Source organism: Falco punctatus (genome assembly GCF_963210335.1).
Source record: "Falco punctatus genome assembly, chromosome: 15".
Classification (NCBI taxonomy): Eukaryota; Metazoa; Chordata; class Aves; order Falconiformes; family Falconidae; genus Falco; species Falco punctatus.
Window position 1 is genome coordinate 8,880,023 of NC_137595.1, and position 15,538 is coordinate 8,895,560.

At 45.4% G+C, this 15,538-nt stretch overlaps 1 protein-coding gene and 1 long non-coding RNA gene across 7 annotated transcripts in view; one reads left to right on the forward strand and one right to left on the reverse strand.

Moving 5' to 3' along the window:
* Nucleotides 1-2,581, reverse strand: part of LOC308053760 (integrator complex subunit 6-like) — a 44,349-nt gene extending 41,768 nt beyond the window's left edge. For 3 of the 6 annotated variants that reach the window (XR_013923787.1, XR_013923788.1, XM_080365437.1), the window contains exons 1-2: nucleotides 2,306-2,571; nucleotides 2,138-2,215 (exon numbers count right to left, since the gene is read on the reverse strand). Coding sequence is in view for 4 of the 6 variants with exons in the window: in XM_080365437.1 (XP_080221563.1) it covers nucleotides 2,138-2,215; nucleotides 2,306-2,416 (189 nt within the window). In the remaining 2 variants the exon portion in view is untranslated. Of the gene's footprint in view, nucleotides 1-2,137; nucleotides 2,216-2,305 lie in introns of all 6 variants that reach the window. The other 3 variants (XM_080365440.1, XM_080365439.1, XM_080365438.1) reach the window with 2 other exon arrangements.
* Nucleotides 2,582-3,632: 1,051 nt separating this feature from the next.
* LOC308053766 lies at nucleotides 3,633-7,577 on the forward strand. Its single transcript, XR_013923791.1, has 2 exons — nucleotides 3,633-3,770; nucleotides 4,657-7,577. It is a non-coding gene; the product is annotated as an uncharacterized lncRNA (long non-coding RNA).
* The last annotated feature ends 7,961 nt before the right edge of the window (nucleotides 7,578-15,538 follow it).

The following is a 15,538-nucleotide window of genomic DNA, read 5'->3' on the forward strand; positions in this document are numbered from 1 at the left end:
ATCAAAAATACCAGTAAAAGGTCTTGAGAACATGTCTTCAAACAGGGGAAGAAATCATGCTGTTGCTGTAAGGCTTTGTCTGCTCTAGTAAGAGACACGATGATAGCCTAACCACACTAGTTTGAGCCATGAAGTCTTCACATAATAGTTCAACTGGAGTTGTAATCATAATTATTATAAATGTACTTGTTGGAGCTGCAGCCTGTTCCTACACAAGTTACTAAGTTTTGAAAAAATATTTTAAGACTGTTTAAGGTCAGATTTAAAAAAATTGGTATGCTAAAGATCGAAAAATAAATTCATAAGGAACGATACTAGCAAGTTACAAGAACTACAATACTTTTTTTTTTTTCCCCTTGACCATTTACTGTACGTTAAACAAGATTGAACACTATGATGGGTATCACACAGTCCCATTTATTTCAATTACTATTTACTAAAACTGGGAACACAGTCAGATGCTCATTAGTACATTAGAACGTACACAGATGCTCATTAAACGTAAGGATCTTCCTCAGCAAATCTGAGTACGTATGTGGTAATAACCTGTAGCATTACCACACACACCGCCAGCAGAAGAGTTTGGGGTTTTTTTATTAAATCACCAGTATGCTTGCTGTCACTGCAGTGGAAAGGTTTCCTTCTCAAATGTAATAAAGGTGTACTTGCAAAATACCCAACACAAAACTAGGAGAAAAACCCCTTACAAATGTACAGTTCACAGTGGGATAACAAAGATTTGGGTTTTGCATCCAGCCAGAAACATGGATGGGGAAAAGGATGCGTGTATTATGTCTAAAAAACCTCTCTCCTAGGCAGACCTAGGCTTTTTGACAGACAGCAGGTTTCTGTAACTCAAGAAGGATGGTTTCAGCTCACAGAAATAAGATTACTTCCACACCTTCTACCAAGGAAACAAAAGTTGCAGTAGCAAACAGTAAATACTGACTCACTAAATCACTCCTGTCACTTTGGAAAGCAGGCTGTACTTTTTAGCTCTGTAAATATATTGCTGATGAAAGGAGCCAAGATTCATAGTTCCTGATAATTAAGTTTCCTCATTATCAAAGATGTGAATAGACAGCAGCAGTCAGCACGCTTATTTTTAAAAGTTCTTCTCTTCCAGAAGTTTTAGCTGGGGGATCTACAGAGGGTTCTCTTTTCTTCTCTGGGATGACCAGCAAGGAATTTTTTACACAAAACTCTTCGGCCCTGGCAGTACAGGCACAAGGCCCGGCGGTTACGACAACTACTGTCTTAGTCGTGGCAAACACAGCCCTAACCCAGGAGTGTTCAGGAAGATTCTAAAGCTCCCACAGCGATGATGTTTCCTGTGGCACACTTTATTTGAATGTTTTAAATGAACGTTTCTACCAGCAAGTTGAAGGCTCCGGTATAAGGGACACAGCGCCCCGATGTTTTTCTGCTCTTGGCACAACCTGTGGCGCAGTGGCCGTGACAAATGGCATGGGCCTGCCTGCCTCAGGGCCGAGGCGGGAGAGGCCAGCCCGGGCGCCCCGGGCCGCCACGGCCCCGCAGCGAGGTGCCCACCCGAGCCGCGGCCACGGGCCCCTCACGCCAAACCGGTGCAGGAGGGAGGGGGCAGCCGCAGCGTCGCCGCTTCTCCTCGCCGCGCACAGGCGGCAAACGGCGCCGGGCGCCTCCGTCCCGCGGGCGGAGCGGCGGGAGGTCCCGCGGATGCCAGGAGGGCGCTACCTCCCGCCGTGCCCCCGCAGCCCGGCCGGGACACCCCCACCCAACGGGCGCGAGAGGGCCGGGACCCGCGGCAGAGGCCCGAGGCGAGGCGAGGCGCGGCCCCCGCCGGAGCCACCGCCTCACGGGAGGCGGGCAAGAAACGGCCGGGAAGGCGGAGCGGGGCCGGCCGCCCGCCTCCCTCGCCACGCCGGGGCGGTGAATCACGCTCCCGTCCGTCTCCTCCCCCCCCCTCCTCCATCTCAGCAGCGCCCTCAGCCTCTCTCCTCCATACAAAAGCAAAATGTCCGCCATCTTCACAGGCTGCTGCTGCCGCCGCCGGGCCGGACGGGGCTGCGCCGCGCCGCCGCCACGCCAAGGGCGGCCCCGCGGCGGGGCCGGGGCGGCCGCGGGGGTTCCGGGGTGGCCGCGGGGGGGTTATTACCTTGATGCAATAGGGCGGCTCGTCGAAGGTAACCAGCATGTACCTGTCGCCGCGGCTGGCCGGGTCCCGGGCCCGCAGCTGCGGAGAGAGCGGAGAGAAGCGGCGTGAGCGGGCGAAGGGGGCGACCGGGGCGGCGGCGGCGGCGGCCCCCCCCGGCCCCGCACTCACCTTCATGAAGATCTCCACGGCGCCCTTGGCGATGTCCAGGTAGCTGGTGCCCAGATACGCCCGCTGGTTCATGGAGGCGGACGTGTCTATGAGGAAGAGGAGGATCGGCATGGTCCAGGCAGAGCCCCGGCCCGCCGGGCACCCCGCGGGGAGGAGGGAGGGGGGGGAGCGGCTCACTCGCTCCCCCTGGCCGGCCGGCCGCCTGTCCGTCCGCCCGCCCTCCCCGACTCGGCTCCGGCTGCGGCCGCTGCGGCTCGGTACTGAGCTGCCTGTGTTCGCCGAGACTCAACTTCTCTTCCCTGAGCTTCCACCAGCACCATGTGACCAGCGCGCACGCCATTGGCTGCCAATTATACCGACATTTGCATATTCATGGCGGAGCGGGGGAGCGGGGAGGCGGCGGGGTGACGAGGGACGCGGGAGGCGCCGCCACCGGACCCCTGCGCGCGCGCGCGCGCCGCACCTGTCACCCCGCCCCGCCCCTCTGCGGGGCTCCCCGCCCCTCGCCCCAGGGGCGCCCCGCCCCGCGGGCTGCCCACGGCGGTCGGCGGCACCGCCGCCTCCCCACAGACCCGCGCCCCCCGCCCGCCCAGGTGACCGGCCGGTCCCTGCGGCTGAGTCACCGCGCGGCCGCCCTCTGGCCGGGCCGATGCCTCACACCTGCCCGCCGCGGCCTACCCGCGCCGCGGCCCGGCATCGCCGCCCGCACAGCCCTCGACGACCGGGGAGCCCTGCTGTGGCTGAGGGGAGCGGGCAGGAGCCGCAGGCTGGCCCTGGGGGAGCGAGCAACGCAGCTCGGCAAATCACCCGGTGATATAATCCCTCCGGTTCTGCTCTTTAGAGGTTTCAGTTAAGCACTAAATCCTCAGCCCTCCACGTGAGGTAACGGCCATCTTCAGGGGCCGCAGCAGAGCGACGTGTCACACACAGCACCTGCAGCAGGGCCGGGTGGCAACAAATTAACCGTGGCAATGCTTTTTGAAAAGACATAAAGCCCTGGGCAACTTCTTCCCGCTCAGGTGAACACGCACCAGAAAAATAAAAAAGTTCTAGCCTGAAAGAAGGGATCAAAGTGTCCTCAGGAAAAAAAATGGAGGCCTGAGCCTTGGAGCAGGCTGGGACGGGACAGGCCCCTGCCCTGCACAGGCCCGAGCAGCTACTAGTGACTGTAACTGGATAAGTGGAATGAGACTGAGGAAATATTTAGCACTATGCCTGCTCGTGAATGCTTGTTTGCTTCCAGGATCGAATCCAAAAAACACAAAAGCAGCGCTGTCAATATGAATCTTAGTTTAAAACAATAATTAAGAAACCGATAGTATTTTCCAACGCTTTTACGCTCCAGAGGCTTTTCCTGCTGATTTTGTTTGCCATTCGTTTGAACAACAAGCAAAGAGGCAGTTTCAGTTTTCACTCCCGTTTTTGTGAAGCATTTGGACGATACTAGTGTTTCACAACACCACAGGTGAGTTCTAAAATCCCCATTACAAAGCATTACAAAATACGCATGTTTGTGAAGAGATCATTACCCATCTTGATCGAACTATCTGGAGATATAAATTCATTTAGTTCAGAGATGTACTTGTCCCTTTTGTCACCGAAAAAAAACCAACATCTGAATCTAAGACAGTGACAAGTCTATATAGGTTTCAGAAATAAGTTTTCTTTTCAAAAATCATAACATCTGCAAATATTTTTCATCTAACATTATCAAATTATTTTATTTTAGTGAACCAAAAGTGGATAAATTAATAGCTGAAAAGCAGCTTATTTTGAAAACAGATAGTATCAAACTTGGAAGCTCCATTCTGTTACCCAGGCCTCCCTTGGTTGTGTATGTGTGAGTGCAACTGTGATCAAGGTTTCTGAATTTTAACAATCATGTAAGAAATGCCAGGAGGGATAAACCAATACATATTTTTACGCAAGTGATTAGTGCACATGAATAGAGCCAGACTGAAAGAAATGAGATTTGAATCTCTATAGATAAAGCAAAAATGTAGATACCATATTTTTGTACAGATGCATGGTAGCCTGGAAAGACAACTCCTCAATAGGAATAGATTTGCTAAGGGGTGAATGGAAACTAAACTATTGGTAGAAGATGCCAGCTAATACCGCTAGGTCCCAGCACCGAGAACTTGATGAGGCCACCTATGCATTTCTCTCACATCAGCCAGCTGAGATCAGAGACTAACTTCTGACTCCAGCTGACCTCAGCCAATTCAAACTGGCAACCTAGAGGCCCTGCATCGTACAGTGTTCTCAAGTCAGACTATATGAAATGCTAAGCAATTAGAAGTTCATACCCTCACCCTTTTTTTTTTTTTTTTTTTTTTTATTTATTTCAGACTGCCAGATACCTAAAAGCTGCTTCTCTCGCATTCAAGCATAGTGTTTAAAGGTCAAGATGAAACTCTCTTGTTTCCCATTTCAGAGGCTGACCTTTCCAAGGGCAGCAGCAGGCAAGGTTTACATACTCTCCCCCTTTCTCTGCTGAAGATTTTGGCTTTTGAAGCCTGTTCCTGCTGGACACCACAAGAGCTGAAATCTAGCAATTTTCTGGATACAATGCAAGACATTTTTTTAGTTTAATGAGACTTTTTATTCCTGAAAGTAACAGACACCATGGTTGCTAATGTGTATGAATGCAGCTAGAGTGAGTGGTTCTTTGCTGTTCCACCATACAATTGGTGTTTGCAGTGCTGACTACCTGGCAGCCTATGGCAGCAGACATTTGTTACATCTATAAAATTCAATTTTTTCTTGGGTTTTAATTGAAATTATGCTCATCTACGTTTCTTCAAGTGCAATAGTTAAAGGAATTGTTTCTATGGGGAAATTAATCAGAACAACTACTGCAGATTAAGCTCTCCTATAATTAAATATTTTGAAATAGGTCCTGCGTAGATATTCTATCCCACAGCAAAAAGGAACATAATTCAGGAAAAATAATTTCAATTTCCAACCAAACAGATCAGTGATATTTTTCCATGTTCTGCTGATAAGTTATTATTTTCCTGTTTCTTGTCCTAACACAGCTCAACATCTGAGCTGTTCCTCTAAAAGGATTTTAGTTCTGACAGTCTGTCTTAACACTTTTATATTGCTTCATCTGTTTTTGGTTGGGTTGTGGTTTTTTTTTCATCACCTAGCTACTTTCTGACCTGAACAAGTAATGTGTCTGTGAGACACTAGCCATGCTCCTTTAGGCACTGAAGGAGGTCAGCTTTGGCACCGATTAGCCATCTGAATTTGGGGCACACTTGATACCTTAGTCAGAAATTATCTACTCAAAATCTGGATCAACAGCTAAACCCTTCAAACCTCCCTCTGCTTCTGTGGCTCCCTATCTTGGTCTTGTAATACAGCTGTTCTGATTACTTTCCTGTTTGATTTAAAAGGTTTCAAGCCAGAGCAAAAATGGTCGCTGCTAAATTACTATAAAAATACTGATTAATTCATCCCGTGAGCTGGGAGGTATTATCCCTATCATACAAAAAAGGGCCTGCCACCAGAGCGAAGGAATTTGCTTGGCACCACACAAGATACAATCTTCAGTAACACAGTGAGAGTTCAGAAGTGTTTAGCTCTTTGCCAGCCACAGATCTATACTGTCCCTTTCTGAAAGATGAAATCCCCTGTTTTTACATGAGTAATTTGCGTACAGCTGAACTCCAGTATGAAAGATATGAAATTGTGCTAAATAATATCTCCTTCTCAGCTCCAGTAACTATATGGCGGAGTGAGAAAACTGAGTTAGATTCAAGATGGCAGAAGCTGAGCAAATTCAAGCCCTGGATAGTGTGCTCTATCAGGGCTAAATATTCTCACTCGTCAGCAGTTAGCTGCTCTTAAGCCAGACACTAGGAAAAGCCAGGCTGCTTCTGCCAATGTGTCACACAGCCCCCTCTGAAAAAAGCAAGCCAGTATTTTCCAGGATATAGCTCAGAAGCACCTTTCCTCCCCCACCACTAATTTGTAACTACACTACAAAATTCCACAAAATTGTAACTCGTCCCCTTAAAGATTTCTGCCCCTTTCACTTGCTCCATCTCCTTCCTGCAATCATTCCACTAAAGGCAAGAGTTTGGGAGCCTGATCCAAAACTTGCCTTTTAGGAGTCTGGGTTTGCAGATTGAGGACAGTAATGGACACTGAGGTGCAAATTTCACATTACTGTGGGCCATCAGGCTTTGTGTAAGCCTCCCATGGAGATATGCACCTGAATTTCTTTTCACAGGCTTCAGCAAATTCAAGAATTCAGTTTTCAACTGAACTATAAGGAACGTACTACGGATACATGCCCTGACTGCAGCACGTTTTCTCCTGATTTATTGACTGTGCATAAATACTACACTATAACTGTCATATTTAACCACAAAAAGAGAAAGCTGTACGCTCAGGAAAATAATTCAGGGCAACTCTGAGATTTTTCATCTGTCTTCCATGCACTTCAGAAAAAGAGGCCTATTAGCAAAGGGGCAGAGTCCAGCCAGCCTGATTTTCTCCCTGTCTCCACCACGCACGTGTTAACCCTTTTCTATGCACGAGGTACAGAGTATCTTTCCTCTTTCTGCAAGATTTTTATGTGAGCACAGCTAATACTGCCCATGGTCCAAAGGTGAAAGCCAGATCACCACAGTCTGCGTAACAGCAGACACAGTTTAATTTCAATTTTGCTTTAAAGACCAATGAAAAGGGGATGAGGAAGTGATTGGTTGCCTAAGATGGTGGATCATTTTGCAATAATAGTAGATAAGCAAAATTCTCACAAAATGTCTCCGAGGAGACATAAAATGAATCCATGAAGCAGTACTTTGAACAGCAAATCAAGCTGGAACAAATTTTCAGACAGGCAAGGCTTTCAATATGAGAGCTGGTTTCAAAGTCCAAGAGTCTCTCCAAAGAAGAAACAACATTCAGAATAAAAGTTTGAAAAATATTCTGGCTACTGAAAAAGAAACTGAAACCTTCTTGGTAAATTTAGAAAACTGGAGAATTGAGTTACTCTAAACACGAAGATGAGAAAAAGAAATTAAAATCATGCATATACCTGCACATATGCAGGGAGGTACAAAACTGAAAGTGTGTGTTTCAGCTTAGCGCATCTTTGTGATCAAACAGCAAATAACAAATTAGTGGGGTGGATCTCCTAGCCCCAAGACCCTATTTTTCCCACCAAGTTCCCCCCACATAAAGATTTATCATCTCTCTCTTTTAAATTCTGGGAGACAGCAGAGCTTGTTCTGGAGGAGGAGAAAAATAAAAAGGAGAGGAATTTCTGGCTGAGACAGGAGAGACTTGCACCAGGCAGTCACAGCCCCGGGAAGCGGGGGCTCATGGGCCAGGGATGCTCCGACCTGTCGGTGCATTTAAATTGACAGCCAGCCAAGAACTGCGTGAAATTCCCTGTTACTTCCTTTTACTGGTCTTATGCTAAGTGTTGCTAAGCTCTACCTGGGAATCAGGCCAAATCAGCTTGGGATCTTTGGATGAAAGGCATTATAAAAAAAAGTAAAATCCAGAGTATTACCCATGTGGAAAACAACAATATGAATTAAATGAATGTGCAAAGTAGCAGGATTTGGATTTTATTACATTCTACAACATAAAATGTAAAGACAGACTAAAAAATTGCCTCTTTAAGGAAAGCTACAGCCTTCTGCCCGAGTTTCTGTGAGGAAGAGTCATAAACGCAGTATATTGTTACCAGAACTGACACCTGAAAACACACATTTTTAAATAGACTGGAACCAACAGAGACTGATTAGGAAAGTCATTTTCCTAGGCTAGGGTACACAGATTTGTGCCACTGAGTGAGAAGTTAACATTGCTTCATCAATTACCTATCAGCATTTATTTTATGACAAAATACTCGTGTGGGCTGGGGATCTGCTCTGAACTGACAGTATTCATCATAAAGGGAAAGCCATTCTTGGGTGTTTCATTTTTGGACACAGTTACGTTATTTTACCATACGCGTGGCTTGCCTGCAACAGAATTTCTCCCTTACAAAGTTCAAAGTACCTCCCACAGAGAAAGTTTATCTAACCCGACTATATACTCCACATCCTGCTTATGCCTGATCCAAAGCGGACCAGACCCTGCTGCAAGTCCCAGCCTTCCAATTTTGGCTCTGCAAGTCACTTTTCAGCCCTCAGCACCATTTCACTTCACCCAGCACACCCAGTGCCCCCACTGGCATGGCACCTTGTCTCTCAAATAAAAAAATAACAAAAAATTAGGGACAGTCTCCAAAATGTCAAGGGACACCACTCTGTGGAACATTAAGTCTGCGCTGAGAGCACCTAAAATCAAATTACTGGTCCCAAACTGGGAAGCCAATGTATTATTTAGGGATTAATATTAACATAGGCAGCACCTCAAATACTGTGTTCAGTTTTGGGTCCCTGGCCACGAGATAGATACTGAGGCACTAGAGAGCATCCAAAGAAGGGCAACGAAGCTGATGAAGGGTCTAGAGCACAAGTCTTATGAAAAGCAGCTGAGGAACTATGGGTTTTTAGCCTGAGAGGAGGAGGGTCAGAGGAGACCTTATTGCTCTCTACAGCGACCTGAAAGGAGGTTATAGTGAGGCGAGTGTCAGTCTCTTCTGCCTCAAATTGAACCAGGGGAGATTTAGATTAGGTATTATGAAAAATTTCTTCACGGAAATGGCTGTCAAGTACTGGAACAGCTGCCCAGGGAAGTGGTTGAGTCACCATCCCTGGAGGTATTTAAAAGATGTGTAGATGTGGCGCTTAGGGACATGGTTTAGTGGTGGACTTGGCAGTGCCAGGTTAACATTTGAACTCCATGATCTGAAAGGTTTTTTCCAACCTAAACGATTCTGTGCTTTCCGACATCACCTTAACACATCATCATCATCTTACTGAACCTGAACACTTTCATGGCATCAATATGTTTACTCTATCATCATTTAGCTGTCAACCCCCCGCCCCAAAACTACTACAGCAAAACTGTGCAATAAAAGCGTTGCATTTCACCGTAAGCATTTTTTGCAAAATATTTTCTTGCCCCCCCCCCCCCCCCCCCCAAGGAATCCAAATATTTCATCCTAATGACTATTCATCATTGAAGACAGTTACAGAAGCAGACAGAATTATCTACTCTGAGCACAAGCTTTGGTACTATGTGAGCTCCTGCTGGCTCTGCCACAGGTCTTCACCAGCATCTTCCATAGGTACCTGGCTTTCCTACCTTGGTTTTCCCAGCTGCACAAGGGATGGTTTTTGTTGTTTTTACTGTTTTTTCAAAACCACACAAAACTGTGCCAAGTCCTCACTAAAGAGGCAAGAAAAATCAACCCTGCCCTGTAGTTCTTGCAAGCTAATTTCAGACATGATCTAATGAGTGGGTGGTAAGACGACAGCAAGGCGGGACAGGAGAGAAAGGCCTAAGCCACACTCCTGAAGCTAGAAGGAACTCAGCAAAAAGCAAGTACACAGGAGAATAAAACTAAGATCTTTCTTCAATTTTTTTTTTTTTTAAGATAAATAATGAGGAAGGGGAAGCGAAGGCTCTTCTCCTGAGGTATCTGGTAGACGTTTGGAAGAAACAAGGTTCCAGGAAGAGCTTAGATAGAGACACAACGTTGTCTTGCAAGACCAGCTCTCTGTGCAGTGGCATGAAAGGAGGAGATGGCAGGAGCAGACAGCACAGTACAACGGTGTTGCCAGCAGCACAGACCAGATGGGAAATCCAAAGAACTGAGACACAGCAGCAAGCAAGCAATAGGTGTGCAGTCTTGAAGAGTCAGCTCAAATGCAATGGAGTAAGAAAAAAGGCAGAAGAGCTGTGTGATTTTGCCAGACTGAGAAGGCAGCAAGGTGTCCCCTGCACATGCTCATGCCTGGATCTGAAGACATTTGCATCTGCCTCCCAAATGGAGTATTTATGCCAAATAGGAACATAGAAATTGTAAATAAAAGTGTGCTCTTTTCCTCCTCTGTATCTAAAGATTTATACACTATATAAGATATTGTGCTTATTCTGGACCAAGCAGGAAAAAAAACCACCCCTCTGCCCTCCCTGGAGTTGCTATCTTTGTTCCTGTTTAATGCTGCTGGACTTGCTCAGTGCAGACTGAATTACTGGACTTCCTGATCTCTCTCAGGTCCCAATTTCATCACTTCCTTGCACTCACTCAATTTTTGTGTGTTACATTTGAAGGTTTGTTGGCAGCAAACGAGAACTTCAAATTCAGACAACTTCTGTTTACTTGCTGCGTGCTCTTACCTAGTTTTGGACATGAATACAACCTCAAACTGGAGAGGGTTACAGGAACAGTTTTCTTTCAGAAGTTTTTGGCAATTTCCAAGAGCTGAAAGCTAATTATTTTGGCACAAAGAGGCACCAAAGAATCCTTCAACTATGACATTCCTGTATAAGGTTTCCTTGACACTTTTGTCTGAGAGGAAAAAGAAAGAGAAGTAATAAAAAGCCCACATATATCTTTTTTGAGATAAAGAACAGCTTTGCTACAAGAAGAAATTAAATAGAGAAGAGCTCTTCAGGTTGAAGAAAAAAAGATGACTGCAGAGGGAAATTACAGCAGTCTATAAAATGCTGAATGGAGAAGGTAAATACAGAATAATTGTTCACTTTCTTTTGCAGTACAAAAGCTGAGGGGGCATCCAACAAAGTCATTAAGCAGCAGGTTTAAAACAAACACACCCAAAAGGAAGTACTGTTTCATACCGTCCATAATTGCGTTGTGGCAGTCAGTGCCTCAGGAGGTTGTGGAGACTGAAAATGGATTTTAAAAGGCATTAAACAAATTCATGGGGGACAGTGTGATCAGCAGCAAATAAACACAGTAGCTTAGGTGAAACTTTTCGGGTTTTCAAACCCATACCCAGCTGATTTCCCAAAGCTGGGAGGAGGCGACACCAAGTCAAAATGATTCAGTATGTGGCCTTTTTCTTCATCGCTAAGCATCTGCCGCTGACTGTTCCTGGAAACAGCGTGGCAGTTCCTGTTGTTCAGTGTGGAGCTATGAAGCAGTGTGTTGCACATCAGTTACAAGCAGTAAACTAAACTGTTCTCTGCATTCTTCTGCTCGGCTCTTCTCCATCTTCCAACAGGCTTCCTCTGAGAGCAAGAGATGCTTCTGGCAGAGCTTCAGGATCCAACCCTCCTCCTCCTCTCCTTCCTCCCCCCCACTCCTTTTCCCTAGAGCAACCACACTTGTAATTGTGCAGAGAGAGAACATTACATTAGCTATCAAAGTGCTAATCTCAGGTTAAAACAAGGAAAATGTTAATCCTATGTTTTGGTATTTAATTGTAGCCTCTGTATCTCATATTCAAAGGGTAGAAAATGCAGCTGTTCTCCATTCTTGGTCAAAAAGCTCCCCAGTCCCCAATAATAATTTGGTACTATCTACAAAAAAAAGAAAGAAAAGGCAACAGAACAACTGCTCTCCATAGCCAAGTGAAAGTAACAATTTACCTCAGACAGCAAGGAAAAACAAACAAACAAAAAGAAAAACCAGAAACTCCACCCTGAAGTCACTCAGTTTCATTTTAAAAAATAGTAACTGCAATAAAAGATTTTATGTGCAACATTTACAAAAGACAAGAATTTCCAATTATGATCATGCCCAGTCTTTAAAAAAAAAAAAAAAGAAAAAAAGTCTGTAGTAACGCCAATTCTCTTCCAAACAATTTCAGAACAGAGTCAGAAACATTTTCAAACTTCAATTATTCCCTATTCAGCTAAACCCATTGTGTTTGCAAGGAAAATCCAACTGAACTGGGAGTTTGTGCCAGCTATTTCCCATGTCACAACATGTTCATTCATCACCCCAACACTTCCCCAGCCTTGCACAAAGCACACACACTCTACAGCATCCCTGAGACAAGGAAAGGCAGCTTGTCCCTTACCTCCCAGCAGTCCTACCCTCTCCTGCTGCAATCTCCCCTTTCCTCCCAGCACACCCCCCTCCTGCTCCTTCATTTTACTATCCAGCAGCCGGGCAGAAAAGAAAGAGGAGAAAGCAGCACAGTAGGAGGGAAGGAAAAGGATGTGGTGGGTGATGAGTGCTGGGCACAGACTTTACAGATATACAAAAAATGAAACAGGATTACAAATTCAAGGGGGAAGACCACAAAAGCCTAGTGATGGTCTAGCACAGTGGGAATCTGTGATGAGCTACTGATGACTCAAGGTTTCCATAGCACTTGTATTCTCAGCTTCAGAACACACTGAACAAAAAATCTTAAGGCAAGGGGTATACTTGCAGTAAGGCTGGGGGGTCCTAAGTTGTTCTGCACCCCTGCTAACGTGACCGTCCTGGGAAGAGAGTCATTGATACTGGACTGTGCCCTTCAAGGGTTAGTATCTCGGTGCCAACACTTCGGAGTTTCCTACTAAGAGCTCACAGCCTCTTTGCCCTTCCCCAGGTGCTCAACACTCCTCAGTGCTCACACACATTAAGGAACACAGACAGGAGAAAAATGAAAATGGTAGGAGAACAGATTCACAGAAGCAAAACAAGTAAAAAACCACTTTGAAAAGTAACTGTGAAAAAAAAAGTGTAGATCAGAAGGAAAACAAGCCCAGAAAGAAGCATAGGTCTAACAAGGTTCCTGTGTTCTATAGGAAGAGCCTTAATTACAAAAAAAAATGCATAACTCAATAAACTGAAACCATATACTACCTTTTGATACACATAACAGGAGCTCACCTGAATCATGTCCCAGGCAACCAGAATCAACTGATAAAACTAAAAAGATCATAGAAATAGAAACAATTTTTTTTAATTTAGAAATTAGTACCGAAGAGGGTATTCAGCCATTTGACTACTTTTTTCTTCTAAATCTTAACAGTGTATTACATCTTAGTATATCAAGGCACAACATTTCAGAATGGTGGCAACAGAGGAAAAATTAGCCTCAGCCTTCCAAAGAGAATTTCAGTGAAATGCAGACATCTCAGTTAATGGGCTTTGACTGTGGGTATTTTAGCTCTAGGCAGTCTAGCCCAGTGCACTTTGAGCTTAATTCTCGGAGGTATCAATCACTTGAAACTCCAGATGAACTCAGTAAGATCAGCAGCTGATGCTAGTCAGTCAGGCCCAGCTGCCCTGAAATGGTTAATCGTAGGCATTAAAAAATGTGAATCCACCAACGTTTGGACAACCAGAGATTCATCTAGTATAAGCCTAAGAGGGCAGTAGGACCCTAAATGCAAAGATACTGCCTGACATCACTGGCAGAGCAACAAACAACAAATAGAAAGACTTTTGTTCTGATAGTGATATCCAAACATATTTTTTCCTGTGTGCAGCGCTCCTGCGTGAAGAAGGGCTGTCCCCGGGCCTGAAGAGAGAGCAGGACAGCACCTGTAGCTACGTGGATTGCTGCTCCTACAGGGAATACAGCCACAGCCGGTGCATTCCTTGCTAATTAAATGCAGTCCCCAGGCTGTCAGCCAATTACCCCTGCAACCCTCCCATAGCCACGTTTGCAAACCTCTGGTCAAATAAGGGGTATGTGGAAAGCTTGGAAGGTAAGTAAATGCAACTTTAAAGCCCTGCTGCATACCAGATACAACCATAATATTTTTCTTCCTCATTTACTATTTTAAAACAAAAGCAGCAAAGGGTATCTGTCATCAAGCTGGACTCGTATTTCCCCCTCTTGTGGAGCTGCAGCTCGCTTGCTGGCAGTCTCAGAAAGCTGTCCGGTGGACCCTCTGCCTCTGGGTTCCAGGACTGGCCCAGCCACAGCACCGCTGGCTACCAGGAGCTGGTGATGTGGCAAACAGGGAGGGTAGGGCTGCAGCAACGCCACAGAAAACTGCTGTAATTGCTGCAAGTATAACATGGAGGCTCTTGCAGTCAGTGCAATTTTTTGTTAAAGTAATAAATGAGAATATTATCTTTTTCAAAGCCTTTCTTGAAACACTACAGAGAGCTGCCTGTGTGCAAACATTATACTCAGCTGCTCCTTTTCCCAGTAGATAGGCAAAAGAGTGCTATCTAATTTCATAGGCCTGGTCTACACTATGCCTTCTGTCTCAAAATGGAGCGTTTCCCCTAATATTATTAAAATAAAGCAAACCTATCTACAAAATGGGACTTTTTGCAGACAATGAACTTCAGGAGTTTGCTAACTGTTCTTTCCTACTGAGGTTTATTTTCTCATCATAGCCTAATCATTAGTTTTACAGAGGTACAGAATACACACAGCTCAGCAAGGCAGCTGGCAGTGGCCACATCCTGCCTCCTGCCAAAATCCACTTATGAGGATCTAAACAAGCTTGGTAAAAATCCTCATTTTGTGATTGCTCTCCAACCAAGAAAGCAGCCAGGAATGATTCTGTCACCACCAGGTCTTCCCACACACCCTGCTTTCATCTTAATTTTTATTCATAGGATCATGCACGTTTCCTATGACATGGGCTGGAAGTTGCTTCTGTTGCATTTCCAAAAGGCACTGGAGGATTTCAGCATCAGTCACTGTCTCACACAGGACATAAACCAAATTTTAACAGACGATAGTGGAAAAAATCCTGAACCAAGACCTAGCACAACAAATATACAGAGAAACTCAGTCCTCCCTCTGAAAACACTGTTGTTTATTGCTGCCAAGGTCAATGAAAACTATACGCAATCTGCTTTAGCAAACCCATCAGATTTACATATACCAATAGTCTGCATTGTTAGTTCTGAAGATATTTGATAAACAGTTAAAATTGGAAGTAGGCAGGCCTCAAAAACAGCAGCTGAACAAAAACTCAGTGGGCTTGAGCAGCATCGAGGCCAACCTGCTGTTTCAACAACACATTCCTTTTCAGTCTTGGGAGGGAGAAACATGTCAATTTTCAGAGAAATCAGTGAAGAAAATATGAATTTCTGGCCTCAAAGGCCAGGGACTGTTTGTTACTCCCTTAAGGGGACCCAAACTTTATCCAGTGGCTTAAGCCCTCCCAGATGTCCACCCCAAAATCCTGCAGAGCAAGGAAAGAAGGTCCAGTTAAACCCAACTACTGCCAGACTAAAAACAGCTCTCCAGATGAGCCCAGATCTGGTTTAGCATCATAACAAAGTCAAACACTTCTACCTAACCATAGTTACAGGCTTGTCATGCAGTTCTAGTACTAATTAAATTATTAGTTTGTGTGAAAGTCAGGCCGTTTGTATCTCAGCAAAATTTAAAGTGGAGCATAAACAACCAGCAAGACTGAAAAACAGTGACACTT